Below are 25,889 nucleotides of genomic sequence, written 5' to 3'. Positions count from 1 at the left end.
TATAGAGGCACTCCAATTCTGTCTTCCACTCACTTAAAGATAATTAAATATGCAAAATGCATTCCCCCAGCCATACACACTCACACACACACTACTCAAACATACAGGCGCTCTGCTGTGTAAACAGATGTTGGACCAGTATGGAAGCATATAAATATGTCAGTGTGTTCTCTCTTCACTCTATGCAGCATCATTTGCATTTTTAAACACACACTTATTCTCAACTCACTCCAATAACTCAAGGTAGGCTGTGGCCCTGATGTAAACAACTTGTACTTTTTTTAGACCAATGACACATAACATTCCACTCAGTCTCTGCTGGCTCTATTTTAAGAACAGCAAATTTAGGAACCCTTGTTTTGGAATTTTTCCAGTGGCTTGGTTAGGTTTCATTGATGTGCACAGAGACCACTGACACTAAACTTTGTTGCTATGGTGACACCTGCTGGATGAAAAATAGGACTTCATCTTCACTCTGCTATTCTGTTTCTATTTTGGAAAATAGTAAGTTTTTGCATTTTATGCAGCTGATAAATATCAGAACAGCTTGACTGAGCTACATCCCTTTAAAAGAGCCAAGCCAGGAATACATTCTATTATCACCCTACTAATTGTGATTGCAGGCTGATCCCACTAACATCTCTGGCGCATATATCTCCTGCTCCTGCTGCCTACAAGGGTAAGCATAACAGTTCATAACTATATACATTATAAGGTTACAGATGAGTTATTTTTCCAGTGATAATTATAACTGTTTACTGTATTTTTGTTGTAGAAATGCTGATAAATTTCAATTAAAACATGATTAATTGCACAATTTGCTGTGATTATTTGTATTTAACTGCCTTTTATTTTCATAATCATGAATATTTAAATTGAAAAACAGAGATGGAATAGACTCCACACGTATAGTCTCAAACTATTTCATGCACTGACATCTTTTTCAGTCTGTTTTGACAATCTTTCTTTTTGAAGCTTTTGTGCATCATATAGCACCTCTTACATTCTAGTTCTTTCCAAATAAGTTCTCTCAGTGCTCCCCAAAGCTCGTCACCACCAGTTTAGATTTATCTGCATTTCCCTGTATATGGAGTTTGTGTCTGTGGGGACATTCCCACGCTGCCTGGATACACACTGAGCAGCAGAGACTTACGTTGGCTGAGTTGGATACTTCTGGTGGGTTCTATGCTGACTGTGTTTAACTCTTCTAACTTTCCAAATATTAGATGACATGGATCAAATTCTGACTGTGAAATAAATCATTTCAAAGGGGATGAATGTGACACTAAAACAATTTATCCACTATTTATCCAGAGTACACACCAGGGCATGAGCACGTGCCAGTGTGCATCCCTGCCAGAAAATGGAGGCAAATGTTCTGCTCTGGCTTCTGTAATGTCTACTGATTTGTTAAACATCAAAAATAATCCCTTTGAAAATTTCTATGAATTTGAAAGTGAATGCCACAACACAATGCCAGTATTTTTCCCTTTGATCTTAAAAACTAAATCTCATTCCAAGTTTCAGTGGGTCAGATATTGCAGGTAGTGTCTATGTCCTGATAAAACCCTGTCCAATCTCTGGATCGTATTCTGTAAATTATTTTTAGTGGAATTACTGGTCAGAAATTTATTGTTACCCTCTGCTCTGGTTAAAGTTTTACAACAGGATTAGATTTTGGAGCCAGAAGGATAATGTATCCTCAGTAGGAATCAACGTGTGCACATTTCATCCCATCTAATCAATATCTAATATAGACGACAGAAATAAAATCAATCCAAGCGAGAAATCACTATCAGTCTCCTCGTTTCATCTTACGTTGTGTGCAACAACGGCTAGATGAGAAGCCTGAGTGGCTTTGTATCACATTTAATTTACAATAACTGCTTGTTTGTGTGACATGAAAGACAAATTCTAGCAGACCATTTACCATTTCATAGGCCTCTGAGTTTGATTTTTACAAAAGCTGAGCGATGCATTTTACTGTCACAGAGGAACATTTAGTTTATAGGCCGCATTAGTGTGTCTGTCAGTGTGTAAACACCGTTGAATAAGTATTTTCATGACATTTCCTAAGTGACTAACTGCTTCCTTTCAAATTAAGAAATAACTATTGCATCTAGTAAACAGGGATTGCTACAGTTTTGGAGAGCCTGAATTTTTCCCTTCTTTAAAAAAGGACTGCTTATGTACCATTGATGACACTGAGTATCCAGTCATCACCACGTTTCTGAATTAATAAGTCTTGCTTGTTTATATTTTTGTGACTGCCACCCCGATGATTATGCTGGCATAGTGTTTCCGGGTTGTAGGTCCATTTCTTTCTCGTTGATATCTTGGGAATACCTTGAAGGAGTTTCGTCAAATTTCCCACAGACATCAAAGACAACCTGAAAATATTATGAACACTTGACCGGCATTCTTAGTAATCTTACCATTATTTTATGGGAGTAACTCTGAGTAACAATTTACAATCCTCCCATGTTCACCCTAATGTTGGAACAAGCTTACCCTCTGTATGAAGACACTGCTTGCATTTATAATATAGAATGATAAACATGTGCAATCTCAAGTAATTCCAGGAAATATTACATGGACATCGGCAGCAATCTGCTCTCTGTGGGAGCCTTTCCACTCTCTCCTCTTCTGCAAAGTGTCTGAAAATGTGATATTTGCATCGCTAGGGTGGTCATTTTAAATTTGTATTGAAGACATGTCAAATATATAAATTATGTTAACATCACATTTGGATAGTTTATATGCTTGCATGGTATAAAATATGGCATCTTTGTAGGCTTGTATTTTGTACAGCATGTGTGTGAGTTGGCACATACCATTGGGTTGGTGAGAGAGAGTTCTGAGACACATTACCCAGAAATCAGTGAGACAGAACAAGGCCATCACACGTGAATATGTGTATTTCTGTATTCTGTGTGTGTTTGTGTGTGTGTGTGTGTGTGTGTGTGTGTGAGAGAGAGAGAGAGAGAGAGAGAGAGAGAGAGAGAGAGAGAGAGAGAGAGAGAGTGGGAGAGAGTGGGAGAGAGTGGTGTTTGAAGATCCCCTGAGAGTCACGTAGTAGCAGATGTAGGGAAATTGCCTGGAGCAGGCCAGTGAAAGGAGGGGACAGCCAAAACTTCTATGATTAGGCTGGAAATGCACACACACACACACACACACACACACACACACACACACACACACACACACACACACACACACACACACACACAAACAACAGCAGAATTATTCTGCATCATGTCCAAGTCTGAACATGGACACTCACAAGGGGTTTGTGGTTGTCTGTGAGAGAGGCTGCCCAAGGCTTTATTAGTGTCTGTAAACAAGCTTAAAAGAGAACAAATCAGCAGCAGCACACAAGGCCAATTGCTAGTCTGTATTCTGAAAGAGAGAGAACAAATGACATGAGACTAGTAAGAAATGATATTATGAAATATGCATCTGAATTTCTACATTCAGCCAGTAATGTTGAACAAAATGCATCATTGTGGACAGCAATGCAAATACTGTTTCAGTTAATGTGCTCCAACGCAACGGTTGAATGAGTTGAGCATTTTTATACTGTGAGCACAATGATTTATGTTGAAGAAATAATGAGCCATTGAGAAACATAATATTTATGAAAGCGTAAATCTGTCAGTTTTGCCCAGAACACTGACAGAAAGTCTTATAACTGATGTGGGAAGCAATTCTGGTGTAAGATCTCCGCATAGAAGTAAAGTTTCATTCTTGCAGAAACTTTTCGGAGTTGCACTTTGCATGCATTGATTGTGTGACTGACCTGATCGTAGATAAGTATTAGAAACCAGTTCGAACATGACTAAATTATCACTGGAAGTTTTTAAACAATAAAATAAAATAAAATATGGAATTTTATCTTTCTATTGCCTCACAAGTATAATTTCCAAACAGGTCCAATAATTATCTTTTAAGGTGGCCCATAGATTCTACCCCACAAAAACTAACATATGTAGTTACTACAGAATGTTGGTGATAGATTCATGTCACTTCTTTTTGGTTTTGTTTACAAAAGCAAATTTCACACATCTTGAAAAAAAGAGAACATGGGTCCAATCTATCATCTGATGAAACATATATAATCATTTTTTTAAGAAAATACTCCAGCAAGGGATCTTTCTGTGTGGAGTCTGCATGTTCTCCCTGTTCCTGTGTGGGTTCTCTCTGGTACTCCAGCTTCCTCCCACAGTCCAAAGACATCAAGAGAGGACGAGGCTGATTGATACTCTAAATTGACTGTAGGTGTGACTGTGAGTGTGAATGGTTGTCTGTCTCTATGTGTTGGCCCTGTGATGGACTGGTGACCTGTCCAGGGTGAACCCCACCTCTCGCCTGGAGGCTGCTGGGGTAGGCTTTAAACCCCTCTGCGACCCTTAACATGATAAGCAGTAGAAAATGGATGGATGGATGGATGTAGCATTAAGAATACAGACTTAAAATATAATCAAATACCACTGAAAGCCAAAAACTCAAAAGTAATAAATTAACAAAAAAATTAGATTATAGAACATCCATCCTATGTTTATTATCCGGAGAAAAACGTGTCTTCTTGTCTTTTTCTTTCCTAAAATCCGTCTGTACTCTTATGTAATTTAGTATTATTCATTTTATTGTGTTTATGCACTTAACCCTACCTTAAAAGACGAATTAGTTTTTTCTTTAATTATCATTATTGACCTGTTCACATTAATTACACTCCACGCCCACCCTAAGTAAATACATACTTAAAATATTACTACAATGGAATATGATTTCAAGGTACATTCGCAAACTTTAACAGTTGACTCCCATTCATCTGGGATGTAACTGAGCTGTGCGTTCTAATTCTATCCCCGGAAGTCACAAGTTGCAGCTTCACGTCACATTCCCTGCAGCGCGAAAACTACTCTCGTATGTGAGCTGTCCAGTGATAGCAACCTCCAAAGGTGAGTTGATTGGATGGCATAAACTGAGAGAAGAGTTTTGTTACGGGCAAAAGTAATTCTTGTCATTCCACATAGTTCAGTCCTCCTCCCTTTGTCGGAAATGCACTAGCTTCAGTTAGCATGTTAGCAAGTTGGCTAGCTGCTCAGATACGAGTAATGCTAACTTCTCAGACATGCCTTTATTCTCTCAAAAATGTTTGGAATTATGTACTTACACGCTGTGTTTACTCTTCGATGACTGTGAATACGGTATCTCGAAAATGATGTTTGACGACATTACTGTTAACGCTTGTGTTGAATAAAGTATTTTTTAAACATGTATGAACTCCTTTGTATTGGTTAGTCTTACTTGAAAACTTGCGTATTAATGTAACGTTTTCAACAGAGTGACTGACAGGTGGTAAAGTAACTGAGGTCGTGGTCTGGAGTATTTTCATTTATTTCTGGGCTTTCTCTTTCTGATTTTTTTTTATTTTTAGAGGGCAATAATGTCAAAGATAGACAAGATGAGCATCCTGGGGGTGAGGAGCTTTGGGATCGAGGATAAAGACAAACAAGTCATCTCTTTCTTCACTCCTCTGACTGTGCTGGTTGGACCCAACGGAGCCGGCAAAACGGTACAAGAACTTTGGGATGAGGATAGCTGTTAAACAGGGCCTGTCTAGAGCAAAGGGTATCCCTTTGAGCTTCCATGGGTTCAGAGGGATTAGATCTGCTGTTCTCATTGTGTCCCCTTGGTTTTTATTCTTTTAAAAGTGGCTACTGCAGAGTTTTGATCTTCAGATCTTTTGCTGTCTGACCCATTTTTCCTTTTGTCTTCAGACGATTATTGAGTGCCTCAGGTATGCAACATCAGGAGAACTTCCTCCTGGATCTAAAGGAGGTGCTTTTGTCCATGATCCAAGGGTGAGCTCACTGTTTTCAGCTGTCACTTAGACCAATGAGTCAGGCCAAAAGTTATCTCAACTGTGATATGATGATATGTTAAATATTAATTTTCATGTCTTGTTCTCACTTGAATGGAAAACTCAGTTAAAATGATTTATGGTATGATTTCTTTTTTGTGGTCGCATGAATTTCAAATGGTATTTTGACACACAACAGCCTTTTACAAACATTTATTACTATTACATCTGTGTTTTGATTTGAAAGTTGAAGTCAGCCCGAGTGTGATTTTGTGTTTTCTTTGCAACCATAAACTGACACTGTAACTCTTGAATCTGACCTCTTAGCCTCACTATGTAGGGTCAGATCAATAGTTTTGTCAATATGAGCTTCTCTGTTGCGTTGTGGTTCTAGGATGCCCACGAGACGGATGTGCGAGCACAGATTCGACTCCTGTTTAGTGATGTCAACGGAGACAAAGTGACCATCCATCGCTCTATGTCCTGCACCCAGAAGGCCAAGAATTACTCCTTCAAGAGCTTAGAGCAGGTCATTACCAGAGTCAAGTAAGTCCAAAGACTCTTGATTCCTAACTTTGTGTTGGAAAAAAAGAAGAACTGCTTCTTTTTTTTCCTGAGTTTTATACTTTACTCTTTTTTTCCTTTACATGTGACTGACATGGTCTAGAGATGGTGAGAAGGTGAGCCTGTCGTCAAAATGTGGTGAATTGGACCGGGAGATGATTTCTGCGTTGGGTGTATCGAAGCCTGTGCTGAATCACGTCATATTCTGTCACCAAGAAGAGTCCAACTGGCCACTCAGTGAGGGCAAAGCACTCAAGGACAAGTTTGACTCCATCTTTGCTGCGACCAAGTTAGTCATTTTAAGATGTTTGGAATGCAAGCTTACAGTTTGACATATGAATCCAAAGTAAATATTCACACGCATTTTTTTTCTCCATTAAAAGGGAGGTCTGTTTTTTGTTTTTTGTTTTTTTAATTATTATTATTATTTTTGTATCTCTCTCCACCAGGTATATTAAAGCTCTGGAGACGATGCGTCAGCTGCGTCTCAAACAGACTCAAACAGTCAAAGAGTGTCAGGTGGAGCTGCGCTACCTGAAGCAGAATAAGGAGAAAGCCCAGCAGATCAGAGAGACCATGGCCAGCAAAGAGGCGCAGCTCATGGCCTCAAAGGACAGCATCCAGCAGATAGAGAGCCAGATGCACCCACTGGAGGTAGGGTAATGCTGTTTGTCTGTATTAATAAACAGAACTGTGCATACGTTTTAGACAAAAGTCCCTACAGTGAAGGTGCTCACAATCATAATTGTTTTTATTTCTCGCCATGTAAAATATACACCAAAAAAAACTGGATCGGCTTTCAAAATTCTACCATGATGCATCAATTCTGAAGTTATTTGGTTGGTGGGTTGTTGATTTCTCATCATTGATTTTATTTTCATTGAGAAGTGATCTTTCCAGAGATTGTTGTAATTCCATCTGAGAATCTCTTGAGCCCCACTTCAAGTGAATAGAACTGAATATAATCGCTCGATACTCAGCTTTAGGTATGAGACTCTTGTGCCTCTTATCTTACTGATTTGCTTCCCTGGATTTTCAGAATTGTCTGACAGATATTGACTGTAAACTGGGGAAAGTGATGAAGCTGGACATGGATATCAAAGCGTTAGACAGTAGGAAAAAACAGATGGAGGAAGACAACAAGGAACTGGAGGAAACAATGGAACAGGTAATGATTGTCTTTGGAACGAAAAAGAAATGTGTGGAAGGGAAAGTTACAGTACTAGAAGCTCAAAAGGTAATTCAAGATGGGGGGGGCGATGAACAGAAGGCTCAAACGCAGTATTAAATGGGGAGAAGACATTAGGTATCTGTTTGCTGGTTTGTTTGGTTAAACACCTGCTCAATGGTGCTCTAGACCCTAATTTATATAAAGTATCATTAACCCAAATGGGAAGCTAATAGAAAGACTGCAGATGGTGAATGAGGCTGTAGTAATTGTGTAGGGACAAGCTAGTTCATCTCAGGCAGACAATTGTGTTTACAGTAGATTTGTGTGTTCGTGTAACATAATGTAGCACTGATGCAGTCCTCTTAGTGAAAGCATGTATGTTTGTATGAGATGTTGATGTGTCTTGTTGTTGTTTACCAAATTCTATGAATTTCCATGTTGTCATTAAACGCCCCAGCGCAGTCCCTCACACTTCAGTAATCTGTATTCATTAAGCTTCAGAGCCGCACCAAACCAGTGAATTGTGTCTGCGGCAGGTGTTCCAGGGTTCAACTGAGCAGCTGCAGGAGACTTACCAGAACCACCAGAGAACAGTGAGGGAGAAGGAACGCAGGCTGACAGACTGCCAGAAGGAACTGGAGAGAGCTGGTCGGGAGTGCCAGAGACTCAACAGAGTCAAGGCTGATCTCCTGGTAGAACAAGGTACACGCACCTCTGTGGCACAGGGCTGCAGATTTTTTTTAATCTATTTTATTGGCATTTATTTTGAACAAACAAACTATACAGGAGTAACAATAATATATCCTCCAAATTTAACATAGCAAACACAATTACCATGGTAACCCACATACATGTATTTTAGTGCACAGAGAGAATAGTAGAATCAATCTGATAGACTGTGATTTGAACTTCTCCATCACTGACAGGATAAAACAGTGATCGTTGTAACAGGTTTCCTGTTTCCCAGGTCGTCTGCAGCTGGAGGCAGACCGCCACACTCAAAACATCAAGAACCGGGACACTCAGGTGAGAGGAGAAAAAAAACCAAATGACCTTTGTTCTCGTACTGCAGCACTGAACACAGTGGTAGTTTGTTAGGATGAGGATTTATTCAAACTGACAACATGTAGCTCAATCTTGAGGATGCTGAATGCATCCATTATAACTCTGATTTTACTTAAATATGTTCAACTTCTATAAAGATAGTAAAGAAGATAGTAGGAAAGGTTTTTTTTATGGCAGATGGTCAACAATGTCAGTTTGGTTATTGGTCTGTTGATGTGTGCATTTAGAGCAGGGATGTCAAACTGATCCAGTAAAGGGCCGGTGTGGCTGCAGCTTTTCATTCCAACCAAGCAAAAGCAACACCTGATCCATCAAATGAGCTGTGTGGACACAGCTTGATTGATTTAAGTAGAATCAGGTGTTGCTTTTGCTTGGTTGGAATGAAAAGCTGCAGCCACACCGGCCCTTTACTGGATCAGTTTGACACCTGTGATTTCGAGTGTCTAAATGGCAGTCTATATGCAAAGCAACTACAGAGTTTGAAATATTTTAAAGATTTCTTCAAGATCCAGGAAAAATGTAGATAACTGTTTTATTACACCTTAGAATTTTCATCATACAAAAACAATCCAGCATTGGTCGGGCTTTGCACAAATCTGTACTGGTTAATAAATAATAATAAATATACAATTGGAAAATTGTATCGCTTTTTTTTTTTTTTGCATGTACAGAGATGTTTTAGAGAATGTGGGGAAAAGTTGCCTCATCGAAATTTATGAAAATGTGCATGAACCCTGAATTTAAAGTATTTATCCATTCTCTTATTTCAACTAACCCTCGCAGGTCCGCTCGCTGTCCTCCTTCCTCGAGATGGAGGGTTATGACCGACTGCCCTTCACAGCTCTGCAGCTCGAGAGCTTTCATCAGCAAGTCACTCAGAGGCAGGAGGAGGAAAAACAAAGTGTTGCTCAGGTTTTGGTAAGGAGTATTGATTCGATTTAAGTGTCGCCTCTCGTGTTGTGTAAAATTTCAGTATCATCACTGTCAGCTGCAGCACTTCAAAGTGTACATAAACTCAAGAACATTTTTGGAAACAAGGGTTGGTTCTGTAATACGCTGGTGGGTGTGGGGAGATATATATATATATATATAGATAGATAGATAGATAGATAGATAGATAGATATAAAAAAATGTGTGTGTATTTGTTTTTTGCTGTTTCACATCTTCTGCCCTGTGGTACTTTTCCTGAACTACAGCATCTTGACCATTCAGATTCTAAGCAGCTTCTTCTGTCTTTATATAAAATTCTATCCAATAATGATTGAATTATATTACTTTGTCCGTGCAGGCAGACCTGCAGGAAAAGGAGCAGCAGAAGCAGCAGTATATCGATGAAATCAGGGATAAGAAGACTGGTCTGGAGAGAACAGTGGAGCTGAAGAGAGACCTGCAAGGAAAGAAACAGCAGGAACTCAGAAATGTCAGGGCAGAGCTCCAGAGGCTGGAGGGCTCGTCTGGCCGAATGCAAGAGCTGGAAAATGAGTTGGCTAAAGCAGTGAGTGGACACACACACACATCTTAGATGGTGTTAAGTTTCTGTCATCTTTCACTTTTGTTTCCTTTTGAACTCTCATGCTACACCTGCGTTCCCATAATGAAGAATCCCATTAGCCTCATGAAGTCTTTTCTTTTAACTTTTCAGGAGCGTGAGCTGCAGGCTGCACTGCAGACCTCCAACGTGGAGGAGCTGAAGGTCGAAGTTGTGGAACTCCAAAGAGAAAAGGCTGAACTCGATCGCACACAGAGACGGCTCGATCAAGAAATGGAGAGTCTCAACACGCACACAACTGCACGCACACAGATGGATATGCTGAAGAAGGACAAGGTAAGGTGTAACCTAATTAGACTTAGAGGGAATCTAGAGTTGAACATTCTGACTTCTTCTCATGTTATTAAAACATTAAAAATACAGTTTTTTCTTCGTCTTGCCCTCCAGGTGTAAATTCTCTCTGTATCTCACATGATACAGAGTTTAATTTTTTCTTTATGGCGACATTGTGAAAATGATTAACTCTGATGTCTCTGATTACAAGAAAACAACAACTCTGTACCAGCCAAAAAAAAATCATGATGGCATAGTGCCTAATAGTGACAGCTGGTTCTGAGACTTATCACAACACATGGTGGCTGTAAATACTGTAAACTCCACAAGGGGGAGACAAAAATCACACTTTAACTTTTGACAGGGTAAGTTTGTTGTTGCTGTTATTTAAACTGTGTTCTCATTTCCCTGTTCTGCTTTTCTACATCCTTTCTTTATCATTCACCTTTGTAATGACCTTCCTTCATCTGTTCCTTTTCCTCCCATCTTTCCTCTTTCATTCTTGCAGACAGAGAAAGAGGAGCAGGTACGCAAGATCAAGTCTCGTCACACTGAAGATCTAGTGTCACTGCTGGGCCACTTTCCCAACAAGCGAGAGCTGGAGGACTGGCTCTATTCCAAATCTAAAGAAATAAACAACACCAGGGACAGACTCGCCAAACTCAAGTGCGTGCTTTATTTACATCTCGGCTAATGGTCAACGAAAAGGTGTATGCTTTACCTTTCTGTGTCACTTAGTATTTTTTCTGGTTTTCATTATCAGCAAGGACCTGGCATCAAGTGAGCAAAACAAAAGCCACATTGCTGCTGAGCTGCGGAAGAACGAGCAGCAGTTAGTCAGTGATGAGGAAAAGTTCTTCAATGTGTGTGGAAGTCAGGATCTGGAGCAGGACCTGGGCAAAGTGCAGGAAGACCTGGAGAAGATATCCAAACAAAGAGGTGAATGCTCTATGTAGAGAGCAGGAACTTGCCAGAAGCTGCAGCTGAGATTGATGATTTTGTCATGGTTCCCACAAAGAAATGTCACCAACTGCAACATGAGCGAAAGTTCTGCAACCAGTGACGATGACTTAAACATTATAACCTTTCCTTTCAAAATGGCCTTTCAGAGTAAAGTAGCCCAAGCGCCCAAGGGTTTCGTTTTTAGCGCAGGGCTTAACATGATACCAGGTGAATTATTCTAGTAGTTGTTAAAGTGACTGAAGGAGTTCTGTTCTGTCTTAGCCATGCTTGCTGGAGCCACAGCCGTGTACACCCAGTTCATCAGCCAGCTGACAGAGGAGAGGGAGCCCTGCTGCCCGGTGTGCCAGCGCACGTTCTCCGCGGAGTCGGACCTGCAGGAAGTCATCAGCGACATGCAGTCCAAACTACGCCTGGTACCAGACAAGCTGAAAAACACTGAACAGGACCTGAAGAGGAAGGAGAAAAGGAGAGATGAGATGATGACTCTCAGACCTGTCAGGTAGAGTGGGAAAAGTCTATCAGACAGAAATATAAAAAAAAAAAAGAGGAATGCATTTCCCAAAATGGTTGTATCTATAAACAAGTGTGTAGTGATTTTTAATTCAGCTTCATAAATTAAATAAGTGTTTTGTATAGGAGGGCAAGTGATGAAGAAAACTTGTGCTATAAAATGATCCAGCCAGCATTTGATCTCCTCTTTATATACAGAATGTTCTTGTACCCTAAATTACTTTAATTCATTTGTCTGTGTTTATCGGTAATGTTTCTAAAATGAACTTCCTTTCGTTCCTCCTCTCAGCCTAAGAATGTAGACAGCATGTCATTTCATGTGTACTCCACGAGATGGAGCTACATTGCCATGACTGAAATTGAATCTTTTGTGTTCTATTCTTTCTATTAATGTCTTCAGCCAAACCCCAGTGCGTTTTGAGCTAACAGCCACTCTTTTTCTAACAGAGAAGCTTTATTTTAATACATTTTTTTGGCTAAAATGGATGACATTTGAAGCACTTTAACCTACTGGAATTGTAGCATTGAAACATGCAAATGTGTATATCTGAGGCACAGAGAAAAACAAAAAAATTGACTTTTTTTTCAAAATCCTTATATCAATATCCAAACAAGCTGATCTTATTTACATTTGCATGCTATTGTATGATTATCATTTTATGTTTGTTGCCTCTGCAAAGGAAATTGGTTTCCACTTGATTCTGCTGATGTGACTTAAATTACATTTTTTTGGAAAGATGCATTTTGGCTCCAAAAAAAAATCCTCACCTAAAGTTAAGATTAAGGGCAGTCTAATCTGCTTGCCAGCAGTTAAAAAAACACTTAAAATATTGTTTAATTTTAGAAATATTTCAGAGTAGTGTTCGTGTGATAATTTAGTGGGGATTTATGCTGATGGTCCTCCTATTGTCAAGCAGGATTTTCCTCAGTTGAGACTAAAACTTAATTATTGATTGATTTACCAGAAAGAATCAAAGAAAAAAGAATATGAGAGATGCAGCATAATAAGTTGACATTTTCCTGTCTCCCAGGATCTCCATTGTACAGCTTCAGGAAAAGGAGTTGCCTGAGTTGAGAAATCGCCTGCAGACCGTGAACAGAGAAATTGAGAAGCTAAAGGGTGATGTGGAAGAGCAGGAGACTCTGCTGGCTATGCTGATGTCAGAAGAGGAAACTGCCAAGGCCTGCCGGCAGGACATAGCCTTCATGGACAGATACCTGGTACCTGTCTCCTGTCCGTCTCACTCTTTCTCGCCTCCGCTGTCTCTTTTTATTCTGTACGCTCAGTGAAGACACTGCCAGTGCCTGAATATGTTCAGTCTGTCTCTGTCTGACTTCCCAACTTTTCCTCTTCCTACATGTAAAACCTCTTTCCTATTCATTTTTAATATCTTTGCTCCCCTGCTGGCATTTTTTTTTACATTTTAGTCATGCCACTGAGAAACATTGGCGATTAGGAAATTTCACTGGAAACCCCAGAAACCGGTACACATCCTTGACTTATATGTCCCCTCCCGGTTCTTTCTAGATGGACCTTAAAGAGGTGGAGAGGAAAATAGCTCAGCATGCAGCCAAACTGCAGGGTCTAGACCTGACCAGAACGATCCAGCAAGTCAGTCAGGAGAAGCAAGAGACTCAGCACAAGCTCGACACCAGTAAGCTCACATCACGGTCAGCCTACAAGAAAGGAACAGAAAGCTGCTGTCATGCTCGTAGCAGCTTGGAGCAAATACACACCTTTTACTCATCCAACATGGCCAAGGTGAACCCACTCAAGGATTTATTATGCCATTCGTGACCTTTTATTTTTCTAAGATTTTTTTTTTTTTCACTTTAATGCTTTATTAGATAGGTTATATAGAGAGGAAAGGGGGGGGGGGGGATGATGGCGTGCAGAATAGGAGCCAGGCCGGAATTGATCCCTGGTTCTCTGTGTGGCCTTGGCCTACATGGTATGCACTTAAGTGATGTGCCACCAGGATGCCCTTTGTGACTCCTTTTTTGTATAATAGCAATACCGAATTTGCTCTCTACAATCACAGAGAATCTTAATGGGGCAGATAATAAGGTTGCTTTTTGTTTTTGTTTTTTTGCTTTATATTAATTTGTTCAACAAACAATAAAAAAGGTAACTGCTGATGACGAGTTGTTACAATAAGTAAAGTAGCTAAATCTGAAACCCAGTGTAAGTGGATATTTAGTGGTGAGTGTTGATTCAGATCCAAATCTTGACATTTTAGGGCAAAAAACTCAAATTCTACATAGTTATACTGTAGATATCCATAGCAACTGCCCTCTACTGGTTGAATCCTAGCTATTACAATCATATTATGCTATTGTTCAATCTGTTTAAAGATCCACGAACCAATCTTAAAAATAGTCAGCAGCTACCATTCCAGGGTTTAAACCACCACTGAGCACGTTAGCTTACCGCATATACAGCTGCACATTGCATTTTTCACATCAGGAGTCGCACATTAATCAAATGAAAGGATTTATAAGATTTTTGTTTTTATCATATTATCCTTGCAGCTTCCAGCAAGATGGACCTGAAACGTAAGCTGATCCAAGACCAGCAGGATCAGATTCAGACTCTGAAGAGTCACGTGAATGAGACGAAAGCAGAAAAGCTCCAGCTGAGCAGCGACATGCAGAAACAGCAGCAGCTGCTGGAGCAGTGTGCTGATTTCACCACTGAGATCCAGGCCTTTACCAGAGATATCAGGGTATAATTTATTGCGTTATTCATGCCAGCATCTAATTAAAGTTAAAATGTAAAATATGCAGCACTGGGGTTTTCTAATATGAGAAAAGACCCAAGAAAAACTTTTAAATACTTTGCAGATATTTTGAAGAGCCCTAAACCCTCTCTAGACTTATCAATGACAATGCTGTGCACATTTTGCAGTTGTTTTTTTTTTAAGTCTCATGGCATATTTTCTCTAGTTGCTGAAATCTTTCCTCCACTCAGGAGGTTTTCAGTCTATGTACATATTTAGTGAAAAAAAAATGTTGATTCCTAGTTTCATTGTTTTATGGATGGAAGAAATGCTCAGTACATCATCCATGTTCTCCCCATGCTTCTTCATGTCCAACCAGGAGGCGAAGGAGCAGCTGTCCCCTTTGGCCTCCACTCTGGAGAAGCTGCACCAGGAGAAGCAGGAGCTGGTAGAGCGCAGAAGACAGCGGCAGGAGGAAGGACAGGAGAAGGTGGTTACTTTTGCTCTTTCATCAGTGAGATAGAATGAACAAGACTTTACTTTTTGGTCTCGCGATTCAAGCTAAAAACTCACTTAATACACCTCATTTACGACGAAGGTCAGAGAGCGTTCAGAGTGGAGTCCATACTTTTTGTGTAGCCTTCAAACTGTCAAAGTTAAATATATTTTGCTACACATGAGTAATCTTTATCTAGTGTGCACTCTTCTCTGTCACTGACAGATCAATGCCATTAAAGAGCGGATAAAGGTGGTTACCATCTTGGAAAGAGACATCACCAAGTACGTGGATGAGGGCAAAGATGAATACAAAGAGGTAACAGGTTTGCTATTCATATCACTGTTTCCCAACTCCTCTAACTGTCAGTGTTTTTGATACTTTTATTGTATTGTAAAATGTCTCTTGCATACCAAGAATTTTAAGTGAATTGCGCTTATTAATTGAAAAAAACCCCAAAGGATCTTGCAGATTGTCTGGTACAAATTCACATGCACATCATTCAACCAGTGAGTTTAAGTTAAGGTTAAAAACATGTTGGACTGTTGACTGACTCACTTTTTCATATGACTTGGTCACAAGCAGTTTTCCCATTAACATTTTTTTTATATGTGTCACATTAGAAAAGGCTGATGGAAAAACAACATTTACTAAAACATCCATCCAAAATTTTTAAATAATTTCTCTTCAAAAAATGTTGCTGATATTGTGGTTTTAACTTGCAATACTTTTGAAGGGAAATCAGGTGGTTTTCTTATCTCCAGATGCTCAGCTGTGATCATGCTAGATCAATTATTGTGAAACTATTCAGCAAATTAACTGAACTCTTCTCTTATTTTTGCAGCAAAAGGAGTCTGAACTTCAAGAAACGAGCACTCAGCTCCATGAGGCTGAAAAGCACAAAGAGAAGATCAACAAGGAGATGGGCAACATCCGCCAGGACATTGACACTCAGAGGGTTCATTCTCTTCTTCCCCTCTTCCTTTTTGTCTTTGTTTGTTTAATAAATTGTCAGATCAATTATTTGTACATTTACTATACCAACATTCTTCCAAGCCAAATAAGAAAGTTTCCCGAAGTTGAAGAGAAAAAAATCTGATTTGAGTAGAAAAGCAATAGGAGGGAGTGATCGAGGCTTCGGTGAAGTTACACATCTCGGATTGCATTACTCAGAATATAATCTATTTTTTTCTCTTTAGGTCCAGGAGCGCTGGTTGCAGGACAATTTGACCTTAAGGAAGCGTGTTGAGGAGTTGAAGGAGGTTGTAACTAAACGTGAAGCTCTAATGAAAGACATGGGCAACATGCAAGTCTTGCAGCTCCGCCAGTAAGAGCTTTAGGTTTTTGTTTATTATTCAAGGTCAATCATTGTGATCACACGATCCTAATCACTTCTACCTCAACAGTGTCACACTTAGTTTAGCTAATAGCTGGTACCAGACAGTGAAATGTTCTGCATTTGTGCAGAGAACGACGAGAAGCAGAGCGCAAGTTGGAAGACCTGAAGAAGAACCGCAGCATCGCATTAGGACGCCAGAGAGGCTTTGAAGAGGAGATCATGCATTACAAGTGAGATGTGCAAGTATATGTTGCAGAGCTGATTCATATCCAGCTGTGTTCATTATTGTGCTGTCGTAGGCTTCATGACCTCTATCAGTAGACCTGTAGTGGTCTGAAAGTAAACACCAGACAGAAGCAGTGCTGTCGTGACTGTTTAGTCCTGCTGGATATGAATAACTTGTTCTGTCAGTCACTGAGTAATTGTGTGTTTCATTTGTTGTTTGCAGAAAAGAGCTGCGAGAAGATCAGTATGACAAAGCTGATGAGCTTTACAAAAACAAGATGATCACAATGAGGACGACGGAGCTCGTCATTAAAGACCTGGATCTCTACTACAAGGTCCTTGATCAGTAAGTGTTCCCCTAACATGTACACGTACTCAGTCCACAGCAGCCTTAGTCTAAGTTCAAGTAATCTAGGATTCCAATGAAGGTTTGGTGCTTCTGTCATTGTGTTTTTTTTCGTCCTGGGAATTGATTAAATAAATGTTGTCAATTTATTTCAAATAAAATCTTGTCATTAAGCACAATTTATCCTTAGATTAAAGGGCTACTACTGGAGGTTTCCGAGGAAATTGTGCAATCTGAGAATGAGTGCCGCCTCCCCGCTTGAATTCATTTTCCACTTTAACCTCTGGTTTTGTTGATAATATCAGTGTTGGTGTTTCCTGAAGTGATAGTGTACAGTCAAACTGAAACACATGACCCATTCTGTAGATGATGGGTTTTGCAGAGTTGCACGTCATAGTATGAGAAGCAGCCGCACTAAAATACTGACAATAGTTTGATGGGTGGAGCAACTCGGCTTTGCATTGAAATTGAAATTCTCAAACGACATTTAACATACTAACATACAAAAACTGGGACATAGAGATCTTTGCACAACTGTTTTTCAGAGAAGAAATGAAGCAATAAAGCATCCCAAATATGGACAGTGCCTGATTAAAAATGCAGAATCCCCGACACTCATTGATGCCCTTTATTTCACTCAAAATAATGAAAAAGATGACACAGTCCAAATACTAACCACCCAAACAATATAGAGATTAACTCATGCATAATTGTTGAGTCTGTTGTAGTTTCAGTCTGTTATTCTGAATAGCTTGACTGCTTATTATGCCATGTATGGTACAGAATAACAAAGACAAGAATTGGTGTTTCCCTCTATGCACCCAGTTGTAATGAAGTGTGTAAACTTTGCCTTCAAATGTAGTTCATGAAGGTAAATCTTCCTCAATAATGTGCATTTCTCTTTTACACACACACACACATGGTTTGCGTTGGTTAAAAATATGACTGCACGATTATCACAAGCGTTGGTATTAAGTGTCATCATTTTTGCAGTGTTGAGTTTTTTGTGATTTAAAAAAAAAAAAAAAATGGAGATAAGCTACCAGCAGTAACATCTCTAAGATAGTGAGGGCATGTACCATAGGAGATTTGATTTAAAAAGGAAAAAAAAGAGTCTGTTCATTTTTGTTTTCGCGGTTGAAACGGCACTAATCAGGTACTGTTTGGTAAGGTTGTTAATTATCTGTACGTCTTGTGTCAAAATGAATCCGTTCCTGCCTCAAATAGTCACAGTGAGGAGCTCAGTATCAGATTAATGCTGCACCTGAAAGAATGTGTGTAGTTATTCGTCTCATGACTAGTTTTTCAATGAAGTGATTAGTTTAAAATGTATTTACCCCAACTGAATATCAATTAACATGACTTTAATGACTTCTTGGCACGCTAATGTGGATATTTAAGCCAGTTTCTCACTCAAAACAAAATAAGTAGGAAATACATTAAACAACTGAATGGCACATGGTATTACGTTAGCATGGTGGAATGTATTGTGCTCCGTGAGATAAGAGCTCTAAAGCCGCGGAAATCCGGGGGGAGTTTTGCCATTGCCATTATAGGTGTTGCCATCTTGGTTGATGAGTTGCCCTGCCCATATCAACTTACCGTCAGTCGCTGACACCAGAGGTATTGTTTATCGTATGTGTGGGTTTTTTTGTTATCTATTTCTGCAGTCATATCAGAATCACTCACAGGCTGATGGTGTCAGGGTTCCAGTAGAAAAGGTATCCAGGTCATAGTTTCTGTCTGAATACAACTGCCCTTTTCTCATGATGATTTTGGAGCTGGGCATATTACGTGATGTTTGTCCGACTGATATTGGAACAGTCATATAACAAAGCTATGACAATCATTGAATATCTTTTTCATTGTCGTTGAAGGATTTTGAGTTAAAGGTAGTCGTATAAGCGGCTCTGCTTTCTAATATTGCACATTCATTATGTCAAACCCTTTCTATGTTCATTGTGCACCAATTTGTACCAATAACTCTATACAGGCACTAAGGCTAATTTCTTAAACAACTAAATTGATTAAATAAAATTTAACATTGTCCTCCATGACAAGAGTGTGGCAGAGCACTCTCTGCTGGACACAGTGCGTTACATCATTTTAAAATTACCATAGATATTATCTGCATTTTAAGTTTTATTGAAAAAACTTTTTTTTTTTTAATATCAACGCATTTTGGAAGACATGTCAAGTTAATTTTATTTAAACCGCACCAAATCACAACAAAAATGATCACATGACACTTTACGAGTAGAGCAGGTCCAGTACCACACTCCTTCAATGAGTTCACACCCAACACTTCTCCGTGAGCAAACACATCCTGCAACAGCGGTGACGAAGACCTTCCTTTCAACAGGCAGGAACATGGAGCAGATCCAGGCTCTATGGGAATGGCCTTCTCCTTTGACCGGTTGGGGGGAAAAAGAGCAGGAGGTTGGGGCAGAGACAGACAGATGCACAGAGGGAAAGAGAGGGGCAGAGATAAAGAGGGAGAGACAGGGAAGAGACTGATGGTGGTGCTACGGGTGGCCGCTTGAGCCTCTTCAGGTCTGTAGCCTCCTCCCAGCAGCACCCGGGATCTGGGATGGAGGAAGCCCGAAGGCTCCGGAGAAGAAGACTTAGTAACGCATGAGTATGAGTTATGTATAGCACATACAGGAGGATGGAGAGGAGGAGAGAGAAGTCTAAGTCTAAGTCCAGTCTAAGCCTATAGCAGCATATCTAAGGGCCAGCCTAAGCAGTCCTAACTATAAGCCTGATCAAAAAGGAAGGTCTGAATACTGCTCTTACAGGTAGAGAGGGGGTCTGCATCCTGGACTGAAACTGGGAGACGGTTCCACAGGAGAGGAGCCTGATAGCTAAAGGCTCTGGCTCCCATTCTACTTTTAGAAACTCTTGGATCCACAAGTAACCCTGCATCGTGGGAGCGAAGGGTTCTAGCTGTATAATGGGGGACTATGAGCTCTGTCAGATATGCAAGTGCCTGATTGTTGAGGACTTTGTATGTTAGAAGAAGAATTTTAAATTCTGTTCTGAATTTGATAATGCAGAGAAGCCAGAGAGACGTGGTCTCTGCTACCAGTTCTCGTCGCGGGCGGCAGCATTTTGGATCAGCTGGAGAGTCTTTAGGGACTTATTGGTGCAGCCTGATAGGAGGGACATACTGATACGCTACATCGATGACCGCCCCATGATAGGCTGATGATAAATCAGTCGGGCCCCTAGCCAATGTCAGAATCCACTGACATCTCAGTGTCATATCATCATGTAATAACTTGTTCAAGCATCTCCAAAAAACATTTATGAAACATAAATGAATATCTTAAAGCTGATTGAGTTTTTCCCGTCACCTTCAACTGCCGTTATTGTGGTTGGGTTGTTATGGCAACTTCATTCATTGATTTAGGTCACCACACCTACATCATCGTCATCATCCCTTTGAACCTTTTCCAGTTTTACTGTGTACATTAATCACGTTGAATGTCACCAGCGTTTGCTGATTGTGACGGTAGTCAAGCTGTGAGCCGTCTTGCTTCAGCATCACCTCGAAAAAGAATAGAAATGGAATAAAAAATTCAGACACGCGGCATAAAACCAATCGGTTATGTTGAACTGCGGCTGGGTGATATGAACAACATCAAATATCACAGTATTTCATACCATCGATATTGTGACGGCTAGGTAATCGGATCTAAATTGACCGAAGGTGTGAGAGTGAATGGTTGTCTGTCTCTATGTGTTGGCCCTGCGATGGACTGGTGACCCGTCCAGGTTGAACCCCGCCTCTCACCTGAAGACTGCTGGGATAGGCTCCAGCCCCCCCCCCACGACCCTTAACAGGATAAGCAGTAGAAAATGGATGGATGGATGGATATTGTGACGATGTCGCAGAGATGACTGTCGGTCTCACAGAACAAGAACACAATGGGACTGTTGATAGATAATCATCAGTAATGTGGCTAAGTAGGTAGAGGCAGCTAGAATAATCTGCAGTGTTCAAAAAAAACAACCAAACAACTGACATCACCTTATTGTACAGCAGCCTTTAAAACCAAGACCATACGTTAAACCATATAATGACATAACAATATCAAGAAAGAAAGCATCTGGTCTCATATCACAAATTGATATCACATCAATATATTTACGACACTACTTGACCCTGAATCCAGCACCATGTACTTATCTGCTTTGCCTAACTTCTCTCATTAACATTAAAGTGTTGAGCAGTGTTAAAAAGGTGAAGTAATGCTCCATTCAATATAAAACACCTTTGAGAAGCAGCAGTTTGTTGAATATCAGACTTACTATCACTCTAGTCAACTTCCGATTGACTCGTGTCAAATATTTGGTTCTTTCGTATTTGCAATAGGAAGTCATGTACATGACTTCTTTCTGTTGAATAAGCAATAATGCATTAGGTCAGATGGAGGGATAAGCATGGCTGTAGTCCTGTTGATCCACCATATATGGGCCTCCCTGGATGTGCAGTCAGTTTTATTGTTATCACTCTAGTGTTTTCAAAGCCACATTAGATCTTCTCATCAATTTGCTAGATTATACACATAAAGCTTCTTGGTATGCAGGAAAGCAACAGCCAGTAAAGCTGCCTTCATATCTTTTATATCTACATGTGTCTTTGATGTCTTGAAAGGACACAGAAGAGGCTGTCTCACAGTCTTAGGAAACAGCCTGTGGTCTGCTGTCAGTGTCGCATCACATGTTTCTACATTTGTGTGTCTTTGAGTTGGGTTAAATGCCTTTGGTGCATGCGTGCATGCATGCATTCTGTGCAGCACTGAGCTCTGCATGTGTTCATTGTTGATCCCCCGGTAGAAACCGGCACCCACTCGTGCTACCCTCTTCCCCTGTGTCTGTTGAAATGCCACCATGAGGTAGAAGTTGCTCATTTATATGCTGTTCTGTATTAAACGTGATCATACCAGGACTCAGTCACTGAACTACCTTCTTTTTTTTTTCTTTTTTTTTTTAATTGTTGAAATCCTTTTAAAGATCCTAGTTTGGAGGTGAAGGTCTTTTTAAGGTCATTATTTGAAATCATTTATCCAGGACATATAAACTAATGAACCCAATAATTGTTTCTCTAGTAATCATAATTGAGTTTGAAATAATTGTGATATTTTAAAGTCTCATTGCCCAGCACAAATTTCATGTTTTTCATTGTCAAAATGAAAGCATGATGTTAGATGTCGTCGTTTTGGCAAAGGGATTATAGTAACCCCACTCCAGCGTGAACAGCTCTGTTACCTTTGTGTTTGTCTCAGAACCATCATGAAATTCCACAGCATTAAGATGAATGAGATCAACAAGATTATCAGAGACCTCTGGCGCAGCACCTACAGGGGTCAAGGTGAGTCTTCGCTTTAAGAAAAAATGTTGCACAAAGTCATCCTCCCTCATCCCTCCTCCTCCTCCGTCTCTCCAGACATCGAGTATGTGGAAATCAGGTCCGACATGGATGAGAACTCGTCCGCTGGAGTGAAGCGAAGGGTATACAACTACAGAGTGGTGATGGTGAAAGGAGACACGGCTTTGGATATGAGAGGGCGCTGCAGTGCCGGTCAGAAGGTACCAGGAAACATTCGGCCCTGACAGTATCACTCCTGGGTTCATGTAGTAGTGTGGACTGCATTTGATTGATTCTTTCCATCTTCCCACATGTGGTTTTGCCGTCTAGGTGTTGGCATCCCTGATCATTCGTCTGGCTTTGGCAGAGACCTTCTGTCTTAACTGTGGGATCCTGGCCCTGGATGAGCCCACCACCAACCTGGACCGAGAGAACATCGAGTCACTGGCTCATGCCCTCGTGGAGTCCGTACACGCACAAGCACAGCAAATGACAACTACACACCTCTTCTCTAAACATACAAGTCATCTTAACCTTACCACCAACTTTGACACACCAAAGTGTGTCCGTGTGTGTGGGTGGAATATAGCAGCATCTAGCTGTGGGGTTGTAGAATGAAAGCCAACTGTGACCAATTTTTGGAAAAGAATACATCCTAAAACCATAAAATGCCTCGATACTCAAGTGATCCAGGTGTCCTGAAGCCTGAAAGTACTGAGAAGAATTGAGAAACAGCATTGGCGCTGTGTTTTTGTGAGATTGAAACATGTTTTTTGGGCTATAAAACTACCAAACAACTTCCATCGGCATGAGTAGATGATGACTGAATTATCATTTTTGAGTGGACGATCCTTTTAACATTCTGGAGACCGTGATGCGACCTCCCCGAGGAGGGGGGGGCTCCAGCCCCACTTTGGGAGTTGAGAATGTTTTACCACTTGAATCACTCAACAAAACTGTTTTTTGTAACGGATTGGATAGAAAAGATCAATCTTACAATCAATTGTGTTTCCTCCTACTTCTCTCCCCAGGATTATCAAAAGTCGCTCTCGCCAGCGCAACTTCCAGCTGCTGGTTATCACCCACGACGAGGACTTTGTGGAGCTGTTGGGACGCTCCAGCTACGTCGAGCACTTCTACCGTATCCGCAAGAACCAGGAACAGAACTCTGAGATCACCAAGTGCAGCATCAACTCCCTCTCCTCCTACCTACACTGAATTTGCATCATTCTAAACATTTATAATAATAAAACCTTTGAAACCTGAGGGAAATTTACGTTGGGAAACTAAGTGACCTGCATAGCACTGAATCTGCTGAACCCAAGTCCTGAGCGTCCTGAGTCTCTGTCCAGCACTAAAGACATTATTTTCCCCAAAGGAAGTCATTGATCCCTCCCACTAACAAGACTTGATAGAGTGGCTCCATTCAGTAGCCCCTGAGTGCACCTGCTTATTTAACTCCTGTGTAGTAGTTCTTCGGATGTTCATATCTCTGCTAGCTGTGTTCTAGCACTGCTATTTGCAGAGTCTCAAAGTCATAAACCAGACACTGAGCGCACACTGACACAGAAAGTTGAGCACCGAATGAGTGTGAAGTAGCGTTCATACATAGCAGTTATTTTGGAGTGAAGAGGGCTAACCTGGGTGTGTACGTTCTTCTTTTGACAGTAAAATGCACTTCAGATTCCATGTGTTGGCCAAAATTAGCACCAGACGTGAATGTTTTTTCTGTAAAGATGAAGGTTGCACTGCAGTTTACAAGAGCTGTTCTGTCTGCATGTTTAAATTTTTCACTTTGGCTCAAGCTCAAGTTTTGTCATTAAAATCATTCTGAAGCACAGAAACTATGATTTCTCGCTCATGTATATCTGTCGTGTCATAGAGGTCAGGGATTATTCCGGAAGTTTGATGTTTCCATGTTGATACTTCAGGCGGCGCATTCATCCAACCCTCCTAAAATTCAATATCTCAGGGATTTCACGACATTTTGCCTGGCGGATGAGTGGAGTCGTGACACTTTATTTGGCTGCAAAAGAAGCAGTGGATGGAAAGGCAACTGGACTGCCTGATGGAAGCAGTAACTCAGCTGGTGGCTTATTTCTTTTTCTGGATGGTAACCCTCACTACAGTTCTGCAGTTCAAAGAAACATATCTCATTCTGTTGAAGTTTCTCATCAGCCACAGTTTAATCACGAAAATCTTATCTCCTGCACGCAGCAGAGTCATTTTAGGTTTTTGGGTTTAGTTTGTTTTTTGGGGGGAGTTTTTTTTTCTTCTCATGACGAGGTGGAAAAACGTGGGGTAAAGCATGTATAAATATTGAGTTGTGAAACAAGAGCTCATAGTGTGCTACACACTGACAATTGAGCAATTATTCAAGAGCCTCTGTTGGAAGTAGAAACAAATTCCAGCCATGAAGATGATGCTGATGCTGATCCTGCTGGTGTCTGCTGTGCCTCTGCTGGCCGTTCCCATCACCTTCAGCGCCACCGTGAAGCCTGAAGATCATCTCAGAAGCATCATTGACCTGATTCAGAAACACAATGAATCTCTCTCCACGGTAAGAGCTCATTTCACAGGAACAACCGATTCTTTTATCCATATGTTAGGATCAAACAAACTCAAGTCTTGGAAGTAAATGATCACATCTGTCGAATGTTGAAGGATGGATCCTGGATGGAGGATGTGACACTTCTGGCTGAGGGCAGCAACCAGTGTGGGGTGAGGATGACTTCACACATTGTTGCTCCTACTTCTGTGCTGACTTTCACACTTAGCCAGTAGCGCTAGTGTGGTGTTTCTCTTCACTCTTTAGATGTGCAAGATCGTATCATTGGTCAGAAACACTCTGGTGGTCAATATTTATTTACACATTTATGTAATCTGTCCAGTTTTGCTCTTCTTCATCAGTGTTGAGGAAACATTAGATGTATGATCTACAGGCTTTTCAAAGTGTTAAAAATATAGAAGAATATCCCAAATTTACAGTCTTTACTTGTTTTTCTCTATGTGCAAAATGTGAAAATCAAATATAACAAATATTGAGAGTGGTCAGATATCTGCAATCCAGTGTGGATCTCTAGTATTGCCATTGTAACTGAAGGAGACAAGTAGCAATAAGAAATAGCAACAATAACCACTCTGCATCTTATGAAGGAAATATTCTTTTCTGGCTGACTGACTCTTGACGATGTTTCCTCCAGGAAAGGTTCTTCTGTCAAGTGCATAAGATCCTGGTTGAACCAAAACACACCAATACAAAGAAAATGGAGGTTGCGAGAACCCTGAAGTTGTTCATCGACAAGAAAGAAGTAAGTAGCAGTTCAAGCGTTTCTTCCAAAGCGAATGTGTCAACAAAGTAAAATGGCACTCGAGGAACCCGCATGAAAATCACTCAGCCAGTCAAATGCCTGTTTTTTTGTTTGTT

The 25,889-nt window shown here is 40.5% G+C and overlaps 1 protein-coding gene across 1 annotated transcript; it reads left to right on the top strand.

The window, feature by feature from the left end:
- Nucleotides 1-4,853: 4,853 nt before the first annotated feature.
- rad50 (RAD50 homolog, double strand break repair protein) lies at nt 4,854-24,296 on the top strand. The gene is made up of 28 exons (XM_086227112.1): nt 4,854-4,961; nt 5,441-5,578; nt 5,784-5,867; nt 6,261-6,412; nt 6,534-6,719; nt 6,880-7,084; nt 7,470-7,598; nt 8,138-8,303; nt 8,569-8,627; nt 9,450-9,584; nt 9,956-10,162; nt 10,310-10,492; nt 10,998-11,155; nt 11,253-11,428; nt 11,714-11,951; nt 12,994-13,183; nt 13,491-13,617; nt 14,495-14,688; nt 15,062-15,172; nt 15,404-15,496; nt 16,023-16,136; nt 16,378-16,505; nt 16,646-16,747; nt 16,966-17,088; nt 22,380-22,465; nt 22,541-22,683; nt 22,793-22,926; nt 23,494-24,296. Exons 2-28 carry the CDS (start codon nt 5,450-5,452, stop codon nt 23,678-23,680), a joined length of 3,939 nt encoding a protein of 1,312 aa, XP_086083238.1. The 5' UTR covers nt 4,854-4,961; nt 5,441-5,449; the 3' UTR covers nt 23,681-24,296.
- The last annotated feature ends 1,593 nt before the right edge of the window (nt 24,297-25,889 follow it).

Source organism: Aulostomus chinensis, chromosome 15, assembly GCF_037954235.1.
Source record: "Aulostomus chinensis isolate RoL2024-O1b breed Wild chromosome 15, RoL_Achi_v1.0, whole genome shotgun sequence".
NCBI classification, from domain to species: domain Eukaryota; kingdom Metazoa; phylum Chordata; class Actinopteri; order Syngnathiformes; family Aulostomidae; genus Aulostomus; species Aulostomus chinensis.
The sequence above is the reverse complement of the archived record's forward strand: the minus strand, read 5'-3'. Positions and strand labels throughout refer to the sequence as shown.